At 32.4% G+C, this 27,944-nt stretch overlaps 1 protein-coding gene across 1 annotated transcript; it reads right to left on the bottom strand.

The window, feature by feature from the left end:
• LOC123694019 lies at positions 1–27,944 on the bottom strand. The gene is made up of 4 exons (XM_045639312.1): positions 27,709–27,944; positions 3,486–3,531; positions 1,312–2,896; positions 1–948 (listed from the first exon to the last, which is right to left on the bottom strand). The coding sequence occupies exons 3-4, from the start codon at positions 2,820–2,822 to the stop codon at positions 102–104; spliced, it is 2,358 nt and encodes a 785-aa protein (XP_045495268.1). The 5' UTR covers positions 2,823–2,896; positions 3,486–3,531; positions 27,709–27,944; the 3' UTR covers positions 1–101.

Below are 27,944 nucleotides of genomic sequence, written 5' to 3'. Positions count from 1 at the left end.
TCGACTTCAAAATTTATTTCAACTTTAAAAAGAATGACTATTATTATCACTTCACTTAAAACAATTTTATTTTGTTCAGTTCGATTTACAGTATATTTACATTAATTACGATAGAGTAACGTCGTTAACCATTCCGGTCGAGACTGTTGGGGTTTATATTCGGGTGGACTGAGAGCCAAGGGTGACGATGAGTCGGCCAAGGCTACAGACGAAGAAGTTTCAGTAACTGCAATACTTGGTTTTCCCTTAAGAATAGATCTTAGCTCTTCGTGTTCTACAGCTCTTGTTCTTTGTAAATTTTCTCTAGTTTCTTTCATTCTAGACAATTGTTCCCTGAGACTTCTGTATTCCTCTAAAAATCTTTCAAGTTGGGACGCTCGAAAGTCAAAATCCTCAAAAGGCGGACTCGTTTGGGTATAATCTCGAAGACCGGACAGATCAAGAAGTGGAGTAGCGGACGGAACAGATGATGGCTCTCTATTTGGAGAAGCAGGTAGACTTGGATTTCTACGTGAACGACTGCCACCTACCGATAGATCTAAAAAACTATTTGATCTTCTTCCAGGTGGCTTCTGTCGACTTTTTTCGTAAGCTCGATCGAGGTACGTTACAGAATCTCCACCGGAACTATTTCGACGGCTACTTAAAAGAGGACTTCGGCTATCACCATCTTTTCTCCTTGGGATTGTATAAAAATAATAAGGATCCTGTTTTGAATCACTTCGGAAATATGAACTCGTACCTAAAGCACTCATTTCTATGAGATCGGGGTAGTTTTTTTCGCTGTCGCTTCCAGAGAGATCATTATCGAGACGTTCACGTATTCGGGTCTGAGGACAAGATCGAGCGTTGTTGTTAAATCGACTATTTTCTGATAACATCTCTACGCGACCACTTAAAAGGCCTGCCGATTTGGAATTTTGTATCGACTCCACATTCTTCTGTAATCTGTAAAATAAATAACAAGGGTTATACTTTCTATTTTTTTTTAATTTATTTAATAATTAATAGGCTAGGCTTTTAATGAAGCAAAAATGTACAGTGTGACCTATATTTTATAAAGAAAGTGGTGTTGGTTATATCATTAAAATTAAAAGTATTATTTACAATAGTTTGTGAAAAATAATAAAGTATAGCTCTCGCATATGAGTTAATTAACCTGTTAGTAATAAGTTAACGAAAACAGCAATAAAATATAGTCTTTGTTATTCAGGAATAATGAAAGTATGTTCTTGTTTTTTTTTTCTAACGGTTCAAAAGCTTTCAAATTTATTATGATTTTTTTAAATATTAAATATGATATAAAATTACCTCGCAGCATATTCGCTTAATCGTGGAATATGAAGATCTTGTACAATTTCAGCAGACCTCGATGTGGAAACATCAAATTCATTTCTGCGCCACGATTGATCTAAGGGTTGTCCAGTCACTTCTCTTTCATTACGTCCATCTCCTTTCCTAAGTGAATCATACTCTTCTTCTGGATCATGAGAAGGTACATTTCGATAGTCACCCCTTTTTCTATTCTCAGAAGGCGTTGCTCGGGGAACTTCAACATTACTTTTAATATTAGCTTCTATTTTCTCATAGCTACTTTCATTATGATTAGAAGTTACCATTTGTTCATTCCATCTATCTATCTGTCTTTTTTTACGGGTTTCATATATACACAGACCTATTAAACATGAACTTAATACTAGTACTGCTGACACAGCCATTCCTGCCATTAAGGCTCTTCCACCGAATCCTTTCGTGGGTAATTTCTTTTCAATTGTTAAATTTAGAATGACTTCTACTTTTCCAGCGCGATTTTCTGCATTGCAAGTATAAAGGCCAGAATCTTGAACTTCTGATGATTTTATAACTAAATTACTATTCTGACCTTCACTTCGCAATAAAAAAGCTCTTCCTGAATTAGCATTTGTACTGTTTGCCAATAAGCGTCCGGAACGTAACCACCGCACTCTTGGAGCTGGTATGCCAGATACTTTACAAACTAATGTCACTTCTTCTCCTTCAGTGCCTTTTATGTTACTAGAGGATGTGGTTACTTCAGGAAGGCAGGCAAAATCTTCCAAATCTAATCGATCCCACGAATGATGCAGTAATCTTGGTGGCAATGCACAATCTGGAACGATAGTTGCAGGAACATTTTTTCTTATCATCCAATCTCTTAGTGGTCTCAAAGCACAATTACAATCCCATGGATTGTTAGCTAGCTCCAAACCCTTTAATGACCTCAAAGGTGCCAAGACTGCGACGTGAAGTACTTGTAGTTTATTTTTACTTAGCTCCAAGTATTCCAACGAAGCTTCTAATCCAATAAAACCTCGAGGGTCTATATCAGATATCTTACAGGAACTAAGACTTAGCCTTACTAAATGTGGTAATGGTGCAAAGGCATCGTCTTTAATTTTAGTTATAGGATTTCCATTCAATCGAAGCTCTCGCAGTTCCTGAATGGAATCAAAAGCATGCGATGGTATCGATTCAAGACGATTGCGCGAGAGATCTAACTCCACGAGGTTCACAAGAGCACGGAAGGCGTACTGTCGTATACTTCGTAGATTACATGCGGGCAGATAGAGACGTTGAAGATTAAGAAGACCAGCGGAAGCAAATGCGTCGTCACGAAGAGTGGTCAGTCGATTTTCGGCTAAATCTAAAAGTTGCGTGGTGGGATCTAGGCGCGGGGGGACTGCGTTTAGGCCAGCTCTGGCGCATAGTGCCGATTCCTTGCCACTGCGCCACTTGCATTCGCAATGACGCGGGCATTCGGCGGTGACGGCTGCCGCCAAAGCAAGCATCACCAATACCCACATCCCCCGCGCCTGTTCAGCCCGCGCCACGCTTTTCGTCTTCACCGCCGAGCGTCATCCCCTGGTCCGCCACGATCCTTGGGAAAGAAAATCTCAATTTATTATTAAATTTACTTTTCATACTCTGTTAGATGTTAGATTAGTTATTATAATATGTATACCTACACTTGTACATTGAGAGCCAGCGCACACGAGCAACTTTGTCTCCGCAACTATTTTGTCTCTCCCATCAATTTGTATTGGGAGTTGCGTCGCTACGTACGCGCACTTTCATACTAACCCATGGCTGGAGAGACAAAATAGTTGCGGAGACAAAATAGTTGCGGAGACAAAGTTGCTCGTGCGCGCTAGCTCTGAAAATACATTAATACCTATACCAATAAAAATAATATAAGATTTAACGCGTAGCATGCCATTACTTGATTGGATTTGAAAATCGTAATAGGAAATTATTTTGGACTATAATATGCATGCATGAGTGCAATGTGTTTACAGCTAAATTCGGCATTATTTTTTCCATAATTATCACTTTTTGAAATATAAATAGTTACTAAAAACTCAGAAGCTTTTTTATACATTATTTAATTTTTAAAATATCGCAACGAATCATAATAAAATTATCAGCATATTTATTGCTTATTAAGTTATTAGTGTAAAAATACTTACCTCAAATTCTCAGCAAACAATCTTTGAAAAAGATTCTTTTCAAAATCTGAAAAAAGGAAAGAATATGTTACTTAATCGAATCACTCAATTTGCTTTAAATATAAATATCAAAGGTGTGTTCGTCGTTATATTTACCTACATTTCTCACTTTCAAACAATAATTAAGTTTGAATTAATATAATAATTTTATACAAACATAGCTGTTATCATTCCCTTTGACTGTATCAACTCTTTCAAAGGTAGTCGAGAATACCTTAATGACCTATTAATGTCGCTTTTGTTCTATATCTCAAGACCAATAAATAATTCTTAATCACAGTATTATTTGATGAATAATTAATGTCAGTCTAATGAAATCTCAATCCCTATAAATCAAGAAGTAATAGATTTATACCAAGGATATATTAGCATTTATCGAATAGTGTTACATATATCTACATTACTACATTGGAAATATATTAATGTAGATATGTAACACTATAAATATCTCTAAAAGAATAATGAGCATCACAATACAATTAATTATAAGTACTTTTATTGTAATCAAAGGCCTGGAAACAGCCTTGTAATAAAGAATTAATTGCTCGTGAAGATTTCGGCAACTATGATTAATTCGTGTTCTCTAGAGAATTGCTACGTAACAAAGTTCACAAACATCCAAACACATCGGATTCGATATATAATCATTTTTTGTTTTATTCTTCTCAACCTCTTTCGTGTATCTCATTTTATTTTACTTTTCCGGCCCAACAAAATTTACATGATTTATATTCAGTGAGCGCGGATTTTTGTAGCAATTTACTGAATACTGTAAGGTAGGCCTCAGGAGTATACTTATTCTGACTTCTTGTTTTATCGCTTTTATACGATTTATATAAAATTATTGCATTTATGAACTGATTCACAGTTTTATTATTTATTTTATTACTGCGTACATAAAACTTTAAAACCAAAACAACCACGGGTTATTGGCTTAACCGGGAATAAAATTTAGGGATTTTGTAATGGTATCATGTTAAAGTTAGCTGAATATGTGAGTGAGTCGCATGCAAAATCATATACAGGTGCGCATTCCTTTCGTATACGACAGTTCTGAAACCCTGGTCCTCTTTATGAAATTTTCAATTAAAGCTGAGATCCGTATTTGCAGCACTCTTGGATCCGGAGCTAAATCATTCTACGCTGAAAAGGATGAGCTACATTCACTTAGTGTTGATTTTACTTCATGCGAAGCAAATGTTGGATATAGAAATTTATAGTTCTCACTTAAGGCTATTGTTCTTAGTAAAATAGATAATTTATTACCGTAAAATTTAATAACCGACTTTCTCGATAGGCGGCACATTCAATGGATGGAACAATTTATCCGTACACCTTATGTAAAATGTAAGTACTTATTGTATATTGTATGTTGAAGGGCCTTCGAAAAGATAAATAAATATAAAATAAGATGAGATGAGAGATAAGATGTCAATTTCATCTGCTCTTATTCGAAGTACATCTCATGGAAAGGGATATATGTATTATAAGTATTTCATATCAGTTCCGATTTTTCAATCAACTGAGATATTATCCACAACTTTTATATGTAATACGTAAAGAAACAGACACATCACCTGATTATACGTTTTCGATGATAATATTACTCATAGAGAAAATAAATAAGTTTGTTGATTTGTTTCAAGTTTCAACTATGTCTTGCAGTAGTTAATTTTATAATTTAGAGTAGTTTTGTGTGGTATTAAGGAAAACTTAAACAGTGGAGACGAATAATATTTACAAGTCTTTTGAAGTATAGATAGCTAAATACTTATAATTACGCAACAAACTATCAATGAAACTGAACTGAACTGAATGGAATTGGCAGCTATACCAATACACACACTACGTAGGTACTATTTATAATATGTATATGTATAAATTTCAGTTTGCAATTGTATTAAACAAAGAAAGAGTCCGAGCTCACGACCTAACAAAGCATTAATAATTTTAACCACAACCATACGATTCCCATTGGGATTCTCTACGAGGATCATTGAGTAAAAAGCTAAGGAAAAATACTCTTTATGGGATTACTCCGAACTTTAATCAAATGTTTTTGCAGTATCTCATGTCTATGTCGATGGTAATGAAATAGATAAATTCGATTATGGAAAGAAACAGAAAATTCATTATTTATTATAAAAATAATAATCTTTTTGAGAATTCAATGTCTATTTTACCCAAACTTTAACATTTATTTTGTTTTTCTTTGTTTAGTTTTTATTGATGATTCATTCATTTCAAATAAAATATTTTTGAATGGCAAATAATAACAATCAGTGAACCTGCAAAAGATCATAAGTGATCACGATATTTTTTTCATCTCCGTATGTGAAAACATTTAATCAAAAAACGTAAAAACCAATATTTGTAAGATCAAAGTAAGAAAACAAATCTCACGTAGTCACTTAGGCTACAGCAGGTACCTAGATTTACATAATGTCTACAACGTGCATTTCTAAATGTCTACCCGGTTTACTAACAAATCCTCTCTACGCTTAGGGATTTCAAATCTTTCTTACCGGCTCTGTTAACGTAATAGCTAACAGACTTCGCTATTTATTTTATGGACACTGTTACAGCTCTTATTTAAATACAGTAATCCACGCAAGATTTGTTCGAGGGATTTCGTTAAATGCATCATAAAATCGCAAGATATTTTTTCTTGTTGTGGTATTTATTACTTTATTGCAATACATATATTATTATGTATTTTATGTAGTTAATGTAGTTTTAACTTCGTAAACTTTTGTTCAAGATTGTTTGGTCGATTAATGAAGACGAAACAAGCATCTCAGTTTCGCATCAGTTTCATAAGATTTTACTTCAAAAGTCTCTTTTAGTTATCTGACGTTAGATGCGAAACATTTTAAGATCTACTAAACAACGTTTACAAACTTTAACGAAACATCCACTACGTATGTTCCTACTAGCTTTCCGCCCGCGGCTTCGCCCGCGTTTTCAAAGAAAAACCCGCATAGTTCCCGTTCCCGTGGGATTTCCCGGATAAAACCTATCCTATGTTTTAATCCAAGTTACCTAAATTTCATTCAAATCCATTCAGTAGTTTTTACGTGAAAGAGTAACAAACATCCATACATCCATACTTACAAACTTTCGCCTTTATAATAGTAGTAGGATTAGCATAATTTACAAAGCGCTGAAAACTTAAAGTAACATGTGCTTTTTGTGTAATGAAAATAATGCTACAAGTACGAAATATACAAAAACTAATTATCTGTTTCTACATAGATATAATTTTTAAAGATATAGTTGTTTATACTGTAGATAAAGAATTTTAACACTTGTATTGACAGATTTTACTGTGATAACTAACTATTTCTAAACCTTAAGACACGCATCGGGCTATTAAGAAAACGTACGTTCACGTATTTCGACGAAACCATCGAGGCCTTATATATCCTAAACATGAATTAAGTTTTGATTCGACGATTTAATGGCGACATTCGCGTGTAGCGGCAAAATAACTAAGGGTCACTTGGTATGTAATTGTAGTGTGCCCTATTCGAAGCATGCAATCGCGTGCCGGCCTCTGCCACGGCGCAATGGGTCATATCCACCGATTTAGTAGGCTACAGGTAAATAACGACTGAAGTTTTTGTAACTATTTATTATTGTACCTCCCTCTTTGTTCCTGGATGAACGTCCCGATGATAAATAATGTACATTCCATTCCATTGCATTCATTGCAATAATCGCTCATTTTGCGCGAGTCGATTGGTTGTAGATGCCTTTTAAAATATATCAATATTATAATACAACCAATCGCTTCTAGTCTTTGATTTCACATACTCAATATTATGGATGACGAGTGATTTCAAATGCTATTATCATCATTGATGAAGTGTCTGTCATAAAAAATCACTTACCAATTCTGAAATGGACGACTAACTCACGTCTAAATTAATGATACTAATGACGCTGAGCTTGATTATAGTCAAATAGTTGCTAATTACATGTTATCAAAACTAACATAACTGCATCAATAATCATTAATTAAAAGCTATCCAAATGGAGCTGTATTAAATATAAAGCGTTAATTCATTTGAAGTTGATATTATTATTAAAATCTCGGGAATGATGTGGTTTATTGCGCATTATTTATTATGTCCAGAGTGAGAGACATGTGACAAAATCGATTTAAAAAAAATGTGTGCGTGTACTAGAGTACACAAGTAAGAAGTGAAATTTAGGGATAAGAAAAAGTTGGCGCGTAACGCAAAAATGTCACGCCTACGGCGTAACGCAAAAATGTCACGCCTACGACATAACGCAAAAATGTCACGCCTACGGCGTAACGCAAAAATGTCACGCCTACAGCGTAACGCAAAAATGTTACACTACTACTGTTAATGTTGTCCAAACCCGATAAAGAAGTTTCACTTCAATAACAGATTCGTGGTAACTTGGTGCCAATCAGAGATCATTAAAAGTAAATGTTTTAATTAACTGGGCATATTTTAATAACAAGTTTCCCAAGATTTCACAGACTCGACCGACGACTGCAACTAATGTTATTATTATTTTATCTGTAGATATTGAGCTTAACGGTAATTGTGGACGTAATTCCTATACTGTAAAATTAATACGTAGTAGGTGATTATTGTTATAAATATTCATATCATAATAATCAATGCTACGATATTTTAATAAAGTTTTATTCTTGTAAAATCAAAAATCCTCCGAAGTGGAATTCACAATTTTATGAAACACTTCAAAAAAACTGGGCGTCCTATACAGAGCGAAGCAGTATTTCAGGCCTGACCATCTTCTATTACTATATAAAGCTCAGATACGGCCACACATGGAATACTGCTCACATCTCTGGGCCGGCGCCCCGTTATACCAACTCCTTCCACTCGATCGCGTTCAACGTAGAGCAGCTAGAATGATTGGCGACCCAAGACTTAGCGATCGGCTTGACCCTCTTGCTTTGCGACGAGACATTGCAGCTTCACTGTGTGTCTTTTACCGCATATACCATGGGGAGTGTTCAGAGGAGTTGTTCGAGCTCATACCTGCAGCGGAATTTCACCACCGCTCCGCCCGTCATAAAGCAAACTTCCATCCACACCATTTGGACCGCTGGCAAACGAGTACCGTACGCTTCTCGCGACACTTTTTACCCCGCACTACCACCTTGTGGAACAGTCTACCCCCTTCTGTATTCCCGCACGTGTATGACTTAAATTCCTTTAAAAAGAGAGCCTACATCCATCTTCGACAGCCGGTAACAGCCTTACAAAGGTAACTTTGTCAGTGCTCATGGGCGGTGGTGTCACATCATTAGGTGATCCACCTGCTCAGTTACCTGCTCTTACATAAAAAAAAAAAACACTCTAATGTAATAAACAATGTGTGATGATAAAAAAATGAAATCGTTTATCTATGATTGCAACTTACAACTGTTCCTTTCAAGGAAATTTTTAAATGAATTTACTAAGTAATTTTATTGGGTCTTTTACAGGATGAAAGTGGCAACAAAAGGGATATATGTATCGCTATTAAATATTCCGTTATTTTATCATATTTGCATACCATGAAATTTTCAATGAGCTTTCGCTCAATTACCATTTATGTTTACATTGCATTATTATAAAATTAAGCATTGTAAATAGTCACAATTTATTTAAAGTTAAAAAGTTTAAAGTAAAATTATTAAATGTAAGAGAGATATTCAATTTATGTCTAAATATTTTTTTAAAGCGGATAAGAACTTATATACCTACGTCCTACATCGAAACCGTTGATTCATAAGACAAACATTATTTTTTTAAATTTCATACTAAAAACATAATTTCGCTTGGAGATTATTAGGACTTTGTCGTTTTATATTACCATTATTACCGCTACTATTAATTTAGAGAACCGAAATCTCATACAATAACAGTAATAAATCTAATAATGTTATCCGAAGGCGGGTGCCAATAATTCCATCCATTTGAAGAAAACAGACGAAATCTTCCAATGTGTCTTTTATTTTGAAATAGTTATATTATGGGTCTCGTTATAGCTACAATGTGTTTTCTGTTGTTATATAATATATAAAGAAGTATTTATTTATACATGTATCTCAATCTGCAATATAATGGCATTGTTTATGTTTACAGTATTAAAGCATAAGAAAACGGGAAACGATACTTTGGTTGTATAATATAATAATTTCTCATGAATAATGTATGAAATTACTCTCAACAAAGACACCGCATTAACATAGTTTTGAAAACAAATTGGGACGTTAAGCGTAATTTTGTAAATTTCAATAAACAGTTACGCAAATAGAAGGGTCAAAATATATACGCGGTACATTGACCCAAGTAATTTAAGCAATAATTTGGGTAACGCACATCCCGGGTCAAATATGTTTAATTCATGCAATTTATACGGTGTTCGTACATAAACAGATGCGTCCACATCATTAAGGCAGTAGTGTTCATCTAACAGCGCCCCAATAAACTTGAAAGGAGAAAGGTCTGACCGTGTACCATCTAGGAGTATAATCCCTCAGCAATCAGTATGAAGGTCAGAGCCAATTGTACTGAGGTCAGAGGGTAGCTATTTTGCATAAAACCAGAGTCAAGTTAAATGAAGGGAATCAAAGCATTGACTATTCAAAGTCTTCAAGACCCGGTATTAACAATGATGCCATCCATTTTATTTATATAACTTGTTACTATTTAGGAGAGATTTATCCTTATAAAATAGAATCGAAACATCCTCAAATATATATTATTCATACACTAAACAAATCTAGTGAGATTTGCTCTACAATTTGTAAAAGTATATTCTTATACAAGTTACACATGAAAGTCGATTGCAATAGGTATTTTATTAATTTTACAATACAGATTTTTAATTTCATTTTCTATCGCCCAGTCGGCACAGATTAATATTGAAATTGAAAGAAGGAATGAATATGGTATCCGTATAGTTTTATACTTTTATTCACTGAAATCAAAATTAAATTTCTCGAGTATTAACGATACGAATGGAGCACTGAGGGGTTTTCATCTAATTTGATAAATCGTCTAACTAGTGAGTTTATTAGTTTTTTACTTATTATTAATTTTAGAAGAAAAGTTGTAAGTATATATATAAACAATCATAAGATATCATACAACAAATATCTAATAAGCTTTCTAGTACCTAGTAATTCTAAATTTTCTAACAATTCAAACATAATGAGGCTTCCTAACTTCAGATTCCTGGAATAGACTATCCTTTAGACGGAACTTGCCATAGTCAACATTATCCAATTCACCTGCATAAACTATTCGACTTAGCTTAACGATTTCAACCATTGAAATTATAAACTCTAGCTACACAAGAAGTAAACGTTACATAAAGGAAGCTTTCAAAGTACGAAAATGCATTCGCCTTTCAAACTATGCAGGCTTGATTGAAAAGTGAATCGTTCGATCGATCGAGTTTTTGAATAAATTTGCATTAAACATCGACTGCACGGTGTTACTTAATTAACACGTACGTGCAATATAATACCTAGTGAACCGTTTCTGATTAATTATATTTTACCCACTTAAAGCATAAAAATAGTTTTGCTAATATTTTTATTGTTGTGTAGAGAATGTGAAACCAGAAAATTATCGACCACCTTTAACAATAATAGGCAAACTTGTTAGCAAACATTTTACCAATATTTTATTTGCTTTTACTTGCGGAACTAATTTCAATATAAATTAAGATTTATATTAAATCCTGTACCCTGTATGCGACACATCAAAAGCAAAGGTTATTTCATAGTTTACTCGATCGATCTACACTAGCTTGCACTATTGCGGTCGAGTTGAACACATCAAAGAGTGACGCTCGTCACTCGTGAGGTTTCTGCGGTCACCAAAACGTGATTCGAATTCGCAAGTACACTTCTTAGCAGGATTCAATCAAGCCTTCAGTGAGGCTAGACGTGGTCATTCATGCCAATATTAATTAGTTCCAAAACATTGATTTACAAGACTGGAATGTGATCAGCGACGACGGCGTTAAACGTACCCTTATCACAAATGAGGACAGACCGCCAATAATATTGTCTCCTTACTATTCACAATACAATTTACCATTTATAGCTTGTGATATTTGCTAAGACAGTTGACAGAACAGTTTAATTGTTGTACAAAATTAAACTTGGGATATAACTATATGTATTTCCTTATGTATTTCTATCACATCAGTTAAATTATCAAGGGTAGGTAAACCAATACCAATACAAAAAAACACATACATGAGCCCAAATGACAGTCGTGTAGTTAGTTGTATAAATTCATTCACAGCTTACAAACACAATCCAAGGGGATTTACCGAAACCCAAAAAGTTACTTAATCTAATTTCGCCACAATCTTTCAGTGAATTTCCTGTTAAATTGGTTTCGGGTTTGACGCAAGAATTCCTATATTTGCAGCTCGATTATTTTCTATAAAGCATAAATTGAGAATAACCATTTTAGATTTTGAGTGAATAATTTATTTTTTCTTCCACTCGGATTGTATAAGAGGGTATAAAAGAAACGTCAATTTTTATTCATACAAAAATTCTGGCCTAGTTTTCAATGCATTTAAAGGTCAAACTCTGTTTCTACAGCTTCAAGCTTAATTTTAGATTCATTGTTTTATTCAGATTTCTTCAAATAAATCCAATTTGTTTAATTTATAGCTACTTTTTTATTAAAGATTTGATGGACCTTTATTCTTTAAGGAAAAAATATTTGTTTCAAAAGCCAGTATGTGTTTTATGTTCAGTTCATTACTGATTTGCTAGTTTACCTAGGTTCTATCACAGAACAGGGAACTTGTAACAGCTTAACGTAATTACGTTAGTAAATCTATAATTACTTATAAGTGCCTTTAAAAACAAAATGCTTACGCTATGACCTCTCGATATAATATTAACACACAATTAAGATTAAATCGAGCCCTGGCCACAGGCTTATCGTAAACTACATTGCGATTTTTGGCACAAAAGGTGGCCGGAGCATTATGGCAACGAGAAGACTTTAGCTAAAACGCATTTAACATAATAAGTATAAAGGTAATTTTATTGTTATAAACGAACATTTTTAAATACTTTACGAACGTACGAACGAACATTTATAAAACGTAAAAAATTCTATGAAATTCACTATTTTTATCTACCTATGGGTATAGAACATAGAGCTTATCAATGTATTATAATTATCATCCACCAATACGCAATAATATATAAGATAATAATGAATATAAATTGATGAACAACATAACATTTACATAAACGTTTAATTCATTTAAAGCCCACTTTTTATGCAATATTCATGGAGGTAAAGCTGCTAGTAAGAGGTATATGAAAGAATTTATGTCAGAGACTTTAATAAAACGTATGTCATTTTATAGTGGCACCAGGTTAAACCGGGACTGAGGTAATGCTTAAACTCAGTCGACCTATTTCATATTTCCAGACACGACACACAGAAGCCGTACCTAGTCTGATACAGCTCCACTGAAATTTGATTTTTTGCCGCTCAAAATTCTCATACACTTTTTTACATGTCACTTTGTCTTCATCAATCACCGGTGTACAATTAAACTTGTTAAAACCTTTTCCAATGCTTAAACTGTTATTTCAATGTATGTTTTAGCAATACCTAAAATGAATTTTATACTTTTCATGTTATAATAAAACTCCGAATACATTTTGCTCTTTACTTTCCTGATTAATTCAAAAAATATAAAAGTAAAAAATAACGTAGAGCATTAAAATATTTCATAAGTTGAAAAAATTTCATTAAAAAAAATTGCTTCACGCAGTTCGGCTGCTAGAAATTGAATTTAGCTCTACAGCGAAGACTGCACCCGGGGTAGGAATCAATACGAAGTAATATTTCATTCGTTTTGCAAGAAAAAATATTGAAAACGTTTGATTACTATTCACAACACGTAGAACTAAGAACGTGCTTCGGTTTCTGATATTTGAAACAATACGATCCTTGACATGAAAGTACAAATCAAACTTCAGTGCAGCTACTCTCATAACCACTTTAATCATTTCATCATAAAATTCCTTAAGAACTCACATTATCAGTTTATTTGTATAGTTAATCACATCACGTTATAAAATATTGAAATACATATAACAACATGGTCTTTGAGGAAAAGCAACTGCAACCAAATCATGTAATAATTAATTTTTTATTTATTTTTTATTTATTTTATTTATAATCTTTATTGCATACAAAACAAATACAAATTTCACACACACAGACAGGACATTTGATGCAAAGGGCGGCTTTATTGCTTCAAGCAATTTCTTCATAATTAATTTTATTTGTTACCCGCATTTTTCGAGGCGAGGATTTAATACTTTTTACTTGACTCTTCACTTTATTTCTATCTTGTTAGAACTATTTAAATTTTACAGTAGCTGAATTATCTAAATCAAATTATCAATCTATGTATATATATATATTTATATATATTTTGTACTTCCTACCTACCTCCTCTTTCATAATATTACTCCACACAGTAGGTTACCTGGAAGAGATCACTCTTAAGTGAAAAGGCCGCCTTCTGTGCTGGACTAGTTATAAGTTTTAATTTTAGGGATTTATTTGTATGCCAGCACAATAAAGTGTAAATAAATAAATAAATATCCGTTTCAAATAACGTGTATTACTTAACATCGTTACAACAAAATCATTTAATGAAACTGAGTACTGAATTGTTGACTCTACCTAAATAAGCACATTTTGTAAACATAAACAATGTATAAACATGAACTGCTTACAACTGTCGAAAAGAAAACGGGAGACAGTACAGCGTCCCAGTTTTAGCTTCGTCCTATCAAAACAGTCGTCTCCAACGGACGTTGGTTCTCAACGAGTAATATACGGGACGAAACAAAGACTCTTCGTAATAACATCTTAACTTACCCTAAAGGCCGCCATAAGTGGTTGGTTTTACTTTCAAACGAGCTTGTCACTTTGTCTGATAGTTGACCTGACCTGATTCCTTTTATAGCTGCGACGAATTTTTCCGTAACCATTGTAAGTTAATTTATTTACTCTAGTAATAATTTTGAAACATTGCTTTCACATCGCGAACAAACGCGAACAACAATTGATACTTTCTTTGTATGACTAAAATGAATAATAGATTTTCCTGTATCTATAAATAAAATAAAACTTATTGATAAACTAAGTTATATAATAATGTATACGACGGATAGCGACCGGAGTCTCCAGACTGAGAGTCTCTAAAGTAAAATTCCATTATATTGTTTTACAGACAAGATATCGTCTGGGAGAGTGAATACAAATATCCTGAAAGCTTTCGATTTCAGCACAGATAGTGACTTATGGGATGAAAATATAACGCATTAACCTGTCACTACCTTTCCGTTGTACACCCACAATTCGGAGCGAAGTTTGAACAAAGAACTGTTGACCTTTCGTTCAGTTAAAAATCTTTATTACACATTTATTATTGAGGTGTAACAATAGACATTAGCAAAATAAACAGCTGTCGTCCCTCAGAAATGATTATATCCTTTCTTTCACGCAAAATACTAATTATTTTAATAAATTCATTAAAATCAAATACGTACAGATTTTTAGATTAAATAAAATTCCGTTTAAACCTCCAAAACATGTTATTTCCAAAATAAATACTACAGCGCAAAATTTTTAAACAAATTGTATAATTAGACGAAGTTAAAAGGCAACAGTCATCAAAAGGCCAAATGAATTCCCAAAAAGTATAGCAATAACAGTGAATACAGGTTTGAGCGAACATTTCAGGGTATGTGTGGTGGAAAAACAAACTTCCAGCCTACGAGGGAAGTACGCAAGAAGTTTTTGAATGTGTATTTTTGTGCTAAAATTATTGCGAGCTTTCAAATCATTTCTATCGTAGGGGTACGGGTTGTTCAATGCCAAATGTAAGGCGATATTTTATATGATTTTGGACGGTTCGTTTTCATCGCTGGATCAAATTGATTCGCTTAAAAAACAGTTTCTATCGATGGTAGTTTCATCTACGTAGGTATAATTTGTATGAAGCTATGACTGTAAATTGAAAAGTAATAAACGTGTGCATCTTTCAATTGTTTTTGTTATTTTCACCAATGGGTGATAGAGTAATTTATAACACGATTACAAAATGTAAGAAAAAAACCAAGAAAGTATTTTATACTTTTTACTGTGGGAAATTCTATATTTTTTGGTCTGTTCCCGCCACACTTATTTATAACAAATAAATTCTCTCCATTTCTTTTCGTTCTTATCTTTAGTAGAAGCGGGGAAGTTTTTGTTTACAAGTTTTATCATATTTCACAATTAAAACTTTAGTCTTGCTACTTTCCACCTTAAGATATTTTACAAATAGATATTAAATAACTAAACTTACTTTAAAGTTTTTTCAAATAAGCACATGTTGTAATCCCGTTCCACGAGTAAATATGAAAGAATTAAGATTCAAAGGGAAAATATTAAAAAGGTAGTATTATTTTAACTATTGTTATTGAGTATTAAACAATTCAACAGCTACGAAACCTACAAATCTGAAGCACCGAAGTAATGTAATTATTGTAATGGGATTAATAGCCTAAAGACGTAGAATTAGCTCGACAAGCACGTTTTAAATTAAATTGTTCGAGTTCATAAATTTTGTATAAAGCTCATAAGCCTGTAAGTATTACTATTGTATAATAATTACAAGATACTTTACATAATGCTGTCTTGTTTTATATCAAACATTTTTTTTTAAGTAGTCCAGTCTCTACTTCGACAAAGGCGGCCATTATGAAATGTGCCTAATAACAAAAACAAGAATATTTGTGCATAACCAACGCGACGAAATATAAAATTCAATTTAATAGTCTTACCGGGATTCGAATCTGAATATTGAGAAATCTTTCAGTCTAAATCCAAGCTTACCAACGGTGGTTACATCAAACGAGCGAATTCTCATTCTAATTTTTAGTGTAAACAGGCGTAGAACATTCTTTCGTTGTTCTTAGTGTGTTCGAAAAGATTCTATGCATGTTCTAATACTGAAAAACACTGAATACGAGTTTTCGTTTACACTAAAAGAATGCTCTAACTAGCTCTATGTTCGTTAGATGTAAATGCACCGTAAGACTAACGAAGCAGTTATACACATCAATAAAAACAAACACAGAACATATTTGGTACAATATACAACACACAGCCACAGGACACAATTTTTAGACTACATTTCCAGCTTCGGATGCAAACCTGTGATGCAATAAAGCGTCACAATACGAGTCGTTTCTACCAGTTGTGGTTTATAAACTGCACCATGCACCAATATAGAGAAAGTTTCTAGTGCCAGTTTACAAAACATTTAAAAAGATTCACAGATTATAATACTTTAACAAAGGGTATAAATAGTGATTAACAGCAGATTCAGATAGGATAGGACCCTTGTTACATCAATTTATAAAACTTATTTACTAACCATTATCTTGATAAATTTTTAACAAGCAAAAGGACCTTATATCAAACCGTTAAATATACTGTCCACTTTCTTAAAAAAAAGTATTTTTTCGGTTTTGCAACAATTATGATTATTCATAAAACAACATATTCTTGTCAATTTGAAGATGAAAATATCTTTTTCTCTAAGTTTATGAGTTTTCAATTATAAAGCAATTTATTAAGTAAAACTGGTATTATTCCCTTGATCTACAGTCGAAGGGCCATTCCATTGGCTAAAAATATCGCTGTTTACAATGAGGGTGTTTTGAATAGCGCCTTTATCGCGTTAGGCGTGAAATGGTATCAGCGTTTGTTTCCATTACTTACTATCGCAAACACTATTTTACTTAGGCAAACAAATATTTGACAGTACTCATAAAATTAATTCTGATATTAAAATTTTGTTATAATTTTAATAATCATAATCAACTTTATGATGGAACCTTTAGAACGGCTCTAACCCAAATTCGTGAAGTGCACGTTGACTGCAGGTTAAGTATATTTTGAATCTATCAAATCTTCAGTAAGATATTAATATATTTAACACTATAAGATTAAAATTTCCATAAGTAAAACATATTGGGTTAATACTTACGAGACTATCCGTGTGCCAAATACCTAGTATGGCATAATACTATTATATGGAAAAATATTCTTCAGAGCTTAGTTGAAATGAGCGCCTGGCAACATAATTCGATTGGCTTTTGCTGTTCGAAAACAAAATAATTACACAGACTTCGCCTTGAACAGTGTCCTTGTAACATTCTTAGAAAAATGAAATTTCGATTTAATACAATTAAGTTATCATAGATATCGATTTATTTCATATTAAAGTCCAAAGAATCATAACATTTCTGTTCACAGCCTCAAACTTATGCATCAATATTTTATTCCATTGAAGAGCCAGGCTGCCCGTATCTTTTAGTGATTCCTTTTACTTATTTAAGTACGATGCCAGTATTCGCTAACATTCTTCAGTACTTCTATAAATTATTTTCGTCTTAAAGTAGTGCATAGCACAGATTTTACATTTCAAGAAATAGCAATTATTTAAATTAAAGTGCTTTCTTGTATCACAGAGGAGAATCTTTTGATGGAACCGTCACAATACCTACTTAAACATTTCTTGTTTTTTGTTAAGAGGGCTTATTCAATTTAACGCAAGTCAAAATCTCCGCGATCTATTACGATAGATCGCGGCTTGCGCTATCCTTTTACTATGAACAGCATAAGTCCACAGGAGAGCGCCGAGCAACATGTCCTCTCTCTGGAAAGGCTCGCTGCCGACTGATTTTAATCGGGTCGCGCGCAGTGTTTTATAGTACTTTAAAAAAAATTGTAGAAAAATAATAGAGGTACCTTAGTTGATTTTTTAAATTTTATCTTATAAGTAAGACGTTCTTTTATTGCAATATGTAAAAATAATATTAAACTAAGTCAAATATCTTGCTGAAAATAATCATTTTGTCGACTATAATTTCTAAAAAAATTCACATTGTTCGGATTTTAATTTCGTAAGTTAGGAGTCCAAAATAAAAAAATCTTTTAACTAACTATTTTAATAAGGATTTTTGCAGTTAGTTAAAAAAAATTGTGTGTTAGATCTGTCAGCGATTTCAGATATTTTCAGCTTCGAAATTGACACTAAAAGCGAAATCAAGTAATCATCGGCTCAGTTATCTTGATGGTATTCACAAATACTGTATTAATTGAAAAAAACTCTTAACTAACTATATGGACAATAAAATTTCCTAAAAGTATTAGTAATTCATATGTTTGTAAGATAAGTGGTTGATGGACAATCTGGTTTGAAAAATCACATATTTGAGCCAAACAGCGCACGGACCGCGTACACGGCCTTAAGCCGCAAAGATTTTTCGTTCGAATGAATATTTTACTAGGAAAAGGTGGAATGAAAAAGCAAGGGTTGCTTAATTGTTTGATATCCGTACGTTTATTTAAAATGTACAAGTACTTACTCAAAATAGACCATAGAACGTCGAACACTTAATAAATTATCAAATATATTTCACTTATTTGTTTATAAACAATATTTTACTTTTATAATGAGAAGATTACAGATAAAAGTGTACTTAATCTGTAAACTCACAAAAATTATATGAACTCATAAAAGATATGGGAACAACACGTTCTATAGTTATACAGGAAGTCACACGCTTACTAAATTAATGTAAATCCTTTCTTTTTTTAACTAGGTATATTATGTAAAAATACTTCAATTAATTAAAATGATTCAGTGACTCTCATCATTTCATCTATTTTCTCATACATAATATAATATACGTGTACGGTGTAGGTATAGAATAAACACAAATCCACCATCAAAGCGCGGTCTTAATCCTATTGAAATATTATAATTTGATGATAATTTGACAATTTCATTAACACACATACATATATATCACTTAGGTAATATACGAACTTATTGAATGTAACAATTATATTATGATTAGATAAAATAACAAATAATAAACAAAGGAATGAAAAATACAAAAGAATTTGATACGCAGTATACTACTATAAGGCGATTTATTCGATAATATAAATAATTCAGGACGAAGAATTAGATATGTGCATTACATTTACTGTTTACTTCAAATCATCAAGGATAAGGTCAAATTGAGGAATATAATATATTATTGTAGAAGAATGAAAATAAATAAGGTTACAAGTGATAACTGCGTTAAAAACAACCGACTTCAAACTTGCACTTGCAAAATTTACAAATACCTACAGACAAAAATGCTCATAAAATAAAAACTACTGGGCCTATCCGAATAAAATTTTTATGGGACCAATTCGACACCATTCCGCATCGAACAAAAAAAGAATCACGTAAATCGGTTCAGAAACCTCGGAGTAATCGGTGTACATACATAAAAAAAAAAAAAATATATACCGGCCGAATTGATAACCTCCTCCTTTTTTTTTGAAGTCGGTTAAAAATACATTCGTTCGTAGGTTCAAATACATTCGTTTAAATACATTAATCATAACGAGTAACATTGATGTTACTCGTTATGATTAATTAAATACTTTATATATTTTAAGCTTTCTTTAATATGTATAAAACAGAATCTTAGAATAATTTTAAAAATACCCCTCTTTATTTTAGCATTACTACCTAAAACCTATTCGCTCTAGTTGTATCTACTGTAAACTGTTACATACAGTTGTGATACAATGTATTAGTAATTTGTCAATAATTTCATTAAGTAGGGGTGTCTTACATAAAGATCTAACCATCTAATTTAAAAACATTTCAACAAAAAGAAAACACTGACATAGTACCCTATAACAACAAGTCCCAAAATTGCAAACATTCAACGCAAAATTGGTATCAGAAAGACTGGATAAAAGGCGTAGATACAGTGCATCGATCGAATACTTTTTCTATTCTAAATAGCCTAGAGTGCAATGGCTTGTTATCTGTCTGTACTTGGCTAGTTCGTTGCCCACTAAAGGGATTACGGACGCCGTAGCTGTATAGGTACGCGTGACATTTGCGTACTTTGTTACATAAACGTTTCATACAAGTCGGACACCTCCGAGGGCTATTAAATGTGGTGTTGTGATTAAATTGCAGATTTTTTATGTCGTACATTTTGCAGTGCTCCATTTCTATATGACACCGCTAAAATATTTGCAATTCAATGTCGTTATTTATCATACTACACCCCAAGTTTAGTAGGAAGTATATTAATATGTTCTCAATTAAAATATAGCACGAAAATATGAAATACGTACTTTAATCATCGGACTGTAATACAATAATATCGTAATAACTTTGCCGTTAGCTGATGATAAAGTGAACATTAAAAGCTATAAAGCTTACTTTTGCCGTAAAAATAATATGACCTTCCTGCTATTATAATCGAAAACAAGGATGTAATATTATTTATACCTATAATACATTTTTGCTTGTTTACTTCTTCGCAAGAATAAAGTGAATTATGGAAGTATTACAAAAGCTATTTAGAGGAGAAAAGATAAATGAGAATACAATATTACTTTGTTCGCGTGACGTTACCGCTAAAATGATCGAACTAATTAAATTTTTCTGCGATTCGATGGTCAAGTAAGAGTTTGTGGAGTACCTAGATACCTCATATACTCGTACTTATCCATCCACCAAAACCATTAGGGTTCTTCTGAGCAAGTGTCTCAGTTCTCAGTTCTACGTCTCAGTTTTAGGTCCTCCCTTTGACAAAAATCGCGGTCAAGTAGTATATCACTACTTCATGTAATTTTAAATTCATTTACATAAAAGTGATCGACTGGTGTCTTCAAAACGTTGATTTCCTAATCTATAAGTATAAAGTCAAAATACGGAAATTGTTAGAACACTAATTGGTTTAAAATATGACTCGTTTATTAAAATTTCACCCCTACAGTTAATAAAACGTTTAGAAAATTATTTTACAGTAATCCAAAATTAATAATGCGCATGCAAATCTTCGCTAATTGTCGTATTTCCGAAGACACTCGAATCATTGAATCGTAAGAGCCCTAAACAACGAACTTGCATTTTACACTTTGTTCAAAAGAAATAGAAGTCAATTCACGGTCATACACAATCAAAAACAAATCGGGCGGTAGGTGACGGTAGCCTGTCAGTCAAAAAACTCAAAAATCCGTCAGTTGTCTTTAAATATTGGTGGTGACTGCACGTGTTCTCTCTGTGTGGAACTATATAGAGCTGCGTACCCTTCTTGGTTTTGTTTTTAAAGGTGAATTGAATTAATCGATGAAATGATTTACACAGGTGATGGCAGTAGGGAAAGTGAAAATGAAGAAGAGCATAATGAAAGTTCCGATGTACGTAAAATGTCAGAAATAAAGATAATCCCTGATTTTTATTGTTTTTATTTTTATTTTTTTGTAATTGTCATAATATTGAAGAATGATCACTGTAAATACCTTCTTTTGAACTGAGATTTTAATCATTAGATTTATATGGTTTAAATATATAAACCTGTGTTTGAAAACCATATTTTATACAATATAAATTTTGTGTTATTTAACCTTCTTTTCTTCCATCATTAGACCAGTTTCAGTAAGACACTTTAAAAGTACTATAACATTTTCTAAGTAAATCAATCCAACAAAGATATATTCGCAATCGTGGGGTTATACTCGCTTATTTACTTACAAGGAATTATCGACACAAAATCGTTACTTACAAATACATATTAATCTCTTTTAGCACAAAACATATAATTTGACTAAATTATGCACGAAGAAAATACATTTTAACCACTCTATATAGATATCATCTTCGGGCGCTCCGGGAATATGACAGTTGCCGAACAGTGACGAAGATTTCTATGCGCATTATTACTTTTGGATTACTGTACATATTATCATGGTGGTGCTTTGTCGGTACTGCCACTAGTATTTATCTGTCAACTATGGTACTGCATTACTGTTGCTTGTATTAGAGAGTTTTAGGAATATATTTATGTTTTGGTGGTAATGATATTATAATTTAAAAAAACGAATCATCATCATCATCATCATCAGCCCATATACGTTCCCACTGCTGGGACACGGGCCTCCTATGAGGGTACAGGCCATAATCCACCACGCTGGCCAAGTGCGGGTTGGCGGATGACACATGTCGAACTTTTTAATTCTTCGACATGTCGGTTTCCTCACGATGTTTTCCTTCACCGTTCGAGCAGTGGTGATGTTCCAACATGCGCAGATAAATTGAAAAATCAATTTATTTCCTGCGCGCTCGCCTGGTCTCGAACCACGGACTTATCGATTCGAAGTCCGAGGTCTCACCACTGAGCCACCACTGCGCCACAAAAAAACGAATGTTCTAAAATAATTTAGACGATTGTTGCAAAATATATAATGTTAACTATGGTCCTTTATTTCGTGACTGGTATTCCTTATATATTTAATAAAATATGAGTGAACATTACCTACCTTGGTAAAAACAAATTTATTCATAGACCATTAAGCACAGCTAATTTGAGTTAAAAACTAGTACTCGTAACGTTGTAAGTTCAGTATCTATTCATGAATATCTTATAACTATGCAACAAGATTCTAAATTGTCGACACTCAGAGACTAACAATCAAAGTGAATAGTAATATAAAGAACTTTACACTTTTAACAGAATGTTTGATGTCATAGACAACACTGTAACACAAAAGAGGATTAAAAGCTAAACTAATAGCTGAAGATGTCGCGGACAACGACTAATCTACAACAAAAAAGCTCATATAGAATGTATGTGTAAGTCAGTCTACGCACGAGCACCATTAAGAAACAATCTTGTGTATCTACAGCAGTTATAGGGCAGTCATACCTGGCTAAAGTAAAAAAGAGATTGTTTGCGATAAACCAGTTTATGTCCGTGAAAGAAATAAAGAAACATGAAATTTTCCTCGTTTTGTGGGTTTATTTTTATATTAAAGACATTACATCCAGCGAGGGTGAGCGGTGAGCCTCTCTAAGTGGAGTGTGGAAAAACTTAGATTAAAACTTCGTTGAAGATATTGTTTTTTTTCTCTCTTCGCGAAAGATTTCTTCATAATATTGTTACCGAAAAGACATTATAATTTAATCGCTTTCTTTCGCTTTCTTTTAATACATCTCTATTATTTATAGGTAGAATAAGTTCATAATTTTATTTTTATTTTACATTTCAACATTATAACTGTTTTTTTTTTTCAGATATAAACATGTATTTAAAATAATTTGAAATTTCATTACATTAGCATAAACCCCAGTACCCCTTACATAAATTGATGATGAAAGTTAAATATGTTCCCAATACACCGTAGTAATTTTAAACAATTAAGTGCCAAATTAATCACCATTCCGGACATTTATATCTAAAGGTCACAGTCTCCCGAATTAACCAATTAAAACAAAAATAAATCAACGTTAATCAAACCTAATTATATTCAATAGTAAATAATATAAAATTATCACTCATCCATACATATGAGGAAGTTAAGTGGACTAACAATGTTATTGGAAACTTAATTAAATAGCAGTTGAAATTCGATGTATAAATCGTTCGGATAAACATTCGCCACGGGAACAATTAAACAAGCTCAACCGCTCCATCTATCAATAAAAAGTTTCGTTTAAAAAGTTTTAAGTGCTCCTCTATATAGTAAAGACGAATGCTTTGATATTTTTAATTTTTATACAGACACCGGTTTCTAAATTAGCACTCAAAACTATCATCCTACTAAAAGGACTTAAAATTATAGCATGTAAGTATTTAAGATTCAATTCTGTTGTTTTATTGTATGAAAAATGTAAATAGATATTGTAGATCAGCGTGTATATTCATCAAGGAATGACGTCAGAAATGCAAGTACCGTAAGTTCTATCCCACTAAGAGCTCCTTCCCTTGATGAAAGTAAAACATTCAAGTATCTCATTATAACGTAATTGTGCTAAAGCCGTTCTCTATTAGTAACACAATCCTTTCTCCTCCAAGTATAACAACTATCCGATTTCTAAGAAACAGCGCTTTTCACTCTCGAATCCTGAAACAGTAATTTAAAGACGCCTCCAATATTTGTGATCCAAATTTCTGTCCTGTCCTTATTTAATATTTAGCAATTTTCTATATAAATTTGAGCAGTCACTTCGAATTCAACAAGCCCCGAGGTATACAGTTAATATCAAAAAAGTCTTACGATAAACTCCACCTTTTACATGGCAAGAATATGGCAAACTGTCTTCGCTTGATGAGTTTCAATTTGTAACAGAAACATTAATGAGAGCGGAGAGCGGAAAATAGGTAATGAAATATTACTAAGCAATAGCTTGGTTAATAGAAGACCGTGCGTGAGATAAAATCATCACGTCACCATTGCTACGATCGATGGAGCAACCTACGTGAATAATAAAATCCAAGAACCAAATAAATCGACGTCATATTATCTGTCAACCCTTGTTTGTACAGAGTGTTCGAATAAAACCTGTGTTTCTGTAGTATTAACAAAGTAAGTTAATAATTGACGATGATAGAACTATTTTTATAATTAAATTATAAATTAAAGCGATACTTAGCTAATTACCAAATTTAGCTTCTGCTACTCGAAATACCAATCAAATCCAATTGTCAGTTAAAATTAAATCTGTCCCAAGTTAGTTGATCATTTGACTGGCGTTTCAGTATTGAAGCTTAAATGTTATTGAGAGGCGGTGATTATTGTCTGGCTTGGTGATGTAAAAGTTAACACATTCTACGTATAACGTGGTAAGTATGGCCTTGCACTTGTAAACATTATTTTTATTATTAATTTAAAAACCATTATGTGATATATATTCGCTGGTACCTTTCGTTTACGATTATATATTTTAGTCGTTTTTATAAGAATCGAATACATTAAGCTTAGGTGAATTCTGACATTCACACAATATTGAGTAAATCTATAAGTATTATTTTGAAATTGTGTATTGCATTTTGATATTCATTATATCTATATAATCATTAAGATATAGTCAAGTCATTAAAATGTCTTTATAAGTTCACAAAAGAAGATTAGAATTAACCATACAATAGCGTATAATTTTTCAAAGTGCAACCGAGGCGAAGTAGTACCGGCATAAGAAATCTTGAAGCGAACCACACAACACGCGATCTTGTCTAAAAACTGCATTTAATTAAATTGAAAATTATGGTTTTTACTCTATATATCGCACTAAAACTCACAGCGTCTTCGCGTGTTTTCAACCACAATAAAAATACTTTTCATATTCATTTTAATTATAAAATAACTATTAATTAAATATTTTTTAATTGATCGAGTTGAAAGCACCTATAGCTACATGAAAACTAACATTTTATAATAAAATTAAGAATCAAGATTCAGTATTATTTTTTTTATAAATTGAATAATGAGTATGGTAGGTATAATTGTTATTTTCTTGACAGAATAAAGAGCCAATATTAAAAAGCGAGTAAAATTAAACACCCACAGACTAATTACCTACACGCTTTTCTGATGCTATAGACTCGTACAACATAATTATTGTGAAAAGACATCAGTCCCTCAATTGCGTTACGTAAATTTATTTAGTTTCATTTGTGAGATAGGGATTTTCTCTTATTTCCTCAGTCCCTGTAATTGCCTCCACAATTCAAGACCCAAGACGATGTAACGATTTAGCTAATACAATAGAAATCTTGTTAATTGAACTTTTTGTACGGCATTAATCAAGCCGTGACATATTATCGACAAAGCAATTTCATTTAACTAAAACGAGCCCACTTGTCTTTAGCAGCTTTTTTTGTTTTCACGTTTTTGTACGAATAAATTGAGAGCTTTCGTATCTGATTGGATACAAAAAATATTTTTAAACAAATAAAAATGTTTTGTAACCATTATTTATTCAGCGAAAAAATTTAGTAGGTACTACTATATCTACCTACATCCCTAATCCACTTACTGATTTAAGAATTCTCAACAGCACACATTCGATTTAAATTCGTCGTCAATAATGGAATTCTTGAAACCACAATCTGATTCAATTATCTAGAGTCAAACGGCTTTCAGTGAAAAGGAATTAAATGCGTTTACTAGTCGTAATTGGTAAATTGGATGAAAGATTTCCAGCTGCTTTGGCGGTCTAGAATACTTCTATCTTTCTGTTTCCCCAACCCTCTCGTACTTACAAAAATACTATTCGACCATTTAGGTATGTTATAACATTTTGTTGGAATGGTTGGTATACAAAGGCTATAAATTTTCTCAAAATGGAAAGAATTTTATGCGTTAGAAGAAAACGACAATGTTGCCAGTGCCAAAAGTTTTAGATACACGAAAAAGGTAACAAATTATTAAAAAAAAATTTTAAGCAAATGCATCACATTATTATAACAGAGTAATGGTGTGTAACCGATTTCTAATACTTATTTATAAAATAACAATTGTATGTGTGATACTCATTAGTGAAAAATATAGTCATTGTCTTCGCTCGCATAAACAGAAATTTCATGTTTATTACATCGCATGTTTACACACAATAAACTAATATTATCGCATACATGCAATCATACAGAATATTCTGTTTTATACTGCACAAATAACGAGTTCCGCCTTTTAAGGCTAAACCGATTATTCAAGTCATTTCCTCTATTACTACAGTATAGAAGCTTTTCTGTTTGAAAACTGAAGCTGCGTACTTTGTTCATTTTCACTTGTGAGGGTACCTAGTCGTTAGCACTTTTTCACTCATGAATCGATCAAACGAGTTTCATTAACATTTAAATCCATCAAGACAATACTCTGCTCTACTATAATTCAAATTATGCTTAAAATTTTAATCATATTTTATAACTTTCCATCGATATTTTATTTCATAAAACTAAGAAATTATTATTAAATATTCCAAACCACGTATTACATATATCTTTATTAACTAGCTTAAAACAAAAATACAAAGTTAAACAAAGCAATAAGTTCATATCATAAGTAGCGACATTTGAAAAATTTAAAACGAAAGAAAAGTTTAAAGCTTGCTATAAAATATTCAAATATAAGTATGCAAATGTGGATTTGCGAATAATTTAACATACTCAAACATCGCGCACCTACATTATTAAAAAGCTTTCTCCGAAAATATAAAATAGAGTGTATTTTAAATTTAAAAATAAAGTGCCACTTCCTACCTTGCTAAATTTTATACTCGTAACAAACCACTCCGACATCATTCCCGTCGTATTCAAGTCAATGATTTCCTTCACAAATAAATAAATTCCACACAAAATAATCACCTCACAATTCAACAATTAAAATAAATAAATTTTAGAGCACTTAATTCAAATAATTGTTTCCGTTAATATTGGTATTTAACTATGTAACGTATTGTAACGTACTGGGAAAATTCGAAAAGCGCGTCAGGAGA

Source organism: Colias croceus, chromosome 8 (assembly GCF_905220415.1).
Source record: "Colias croceus chromosome 8, ilColCroc2.1".
NCBI classification, from domain to species: domain Eukaryota; kingdom Metazoa; phylum Arthropoda; class Insecta; order Lepidoptera; family Pieridae; genus Colias; species Colias croceus.
This window is presented reverse-complemented; position numbering and strand designations above follow the sequence as displayed.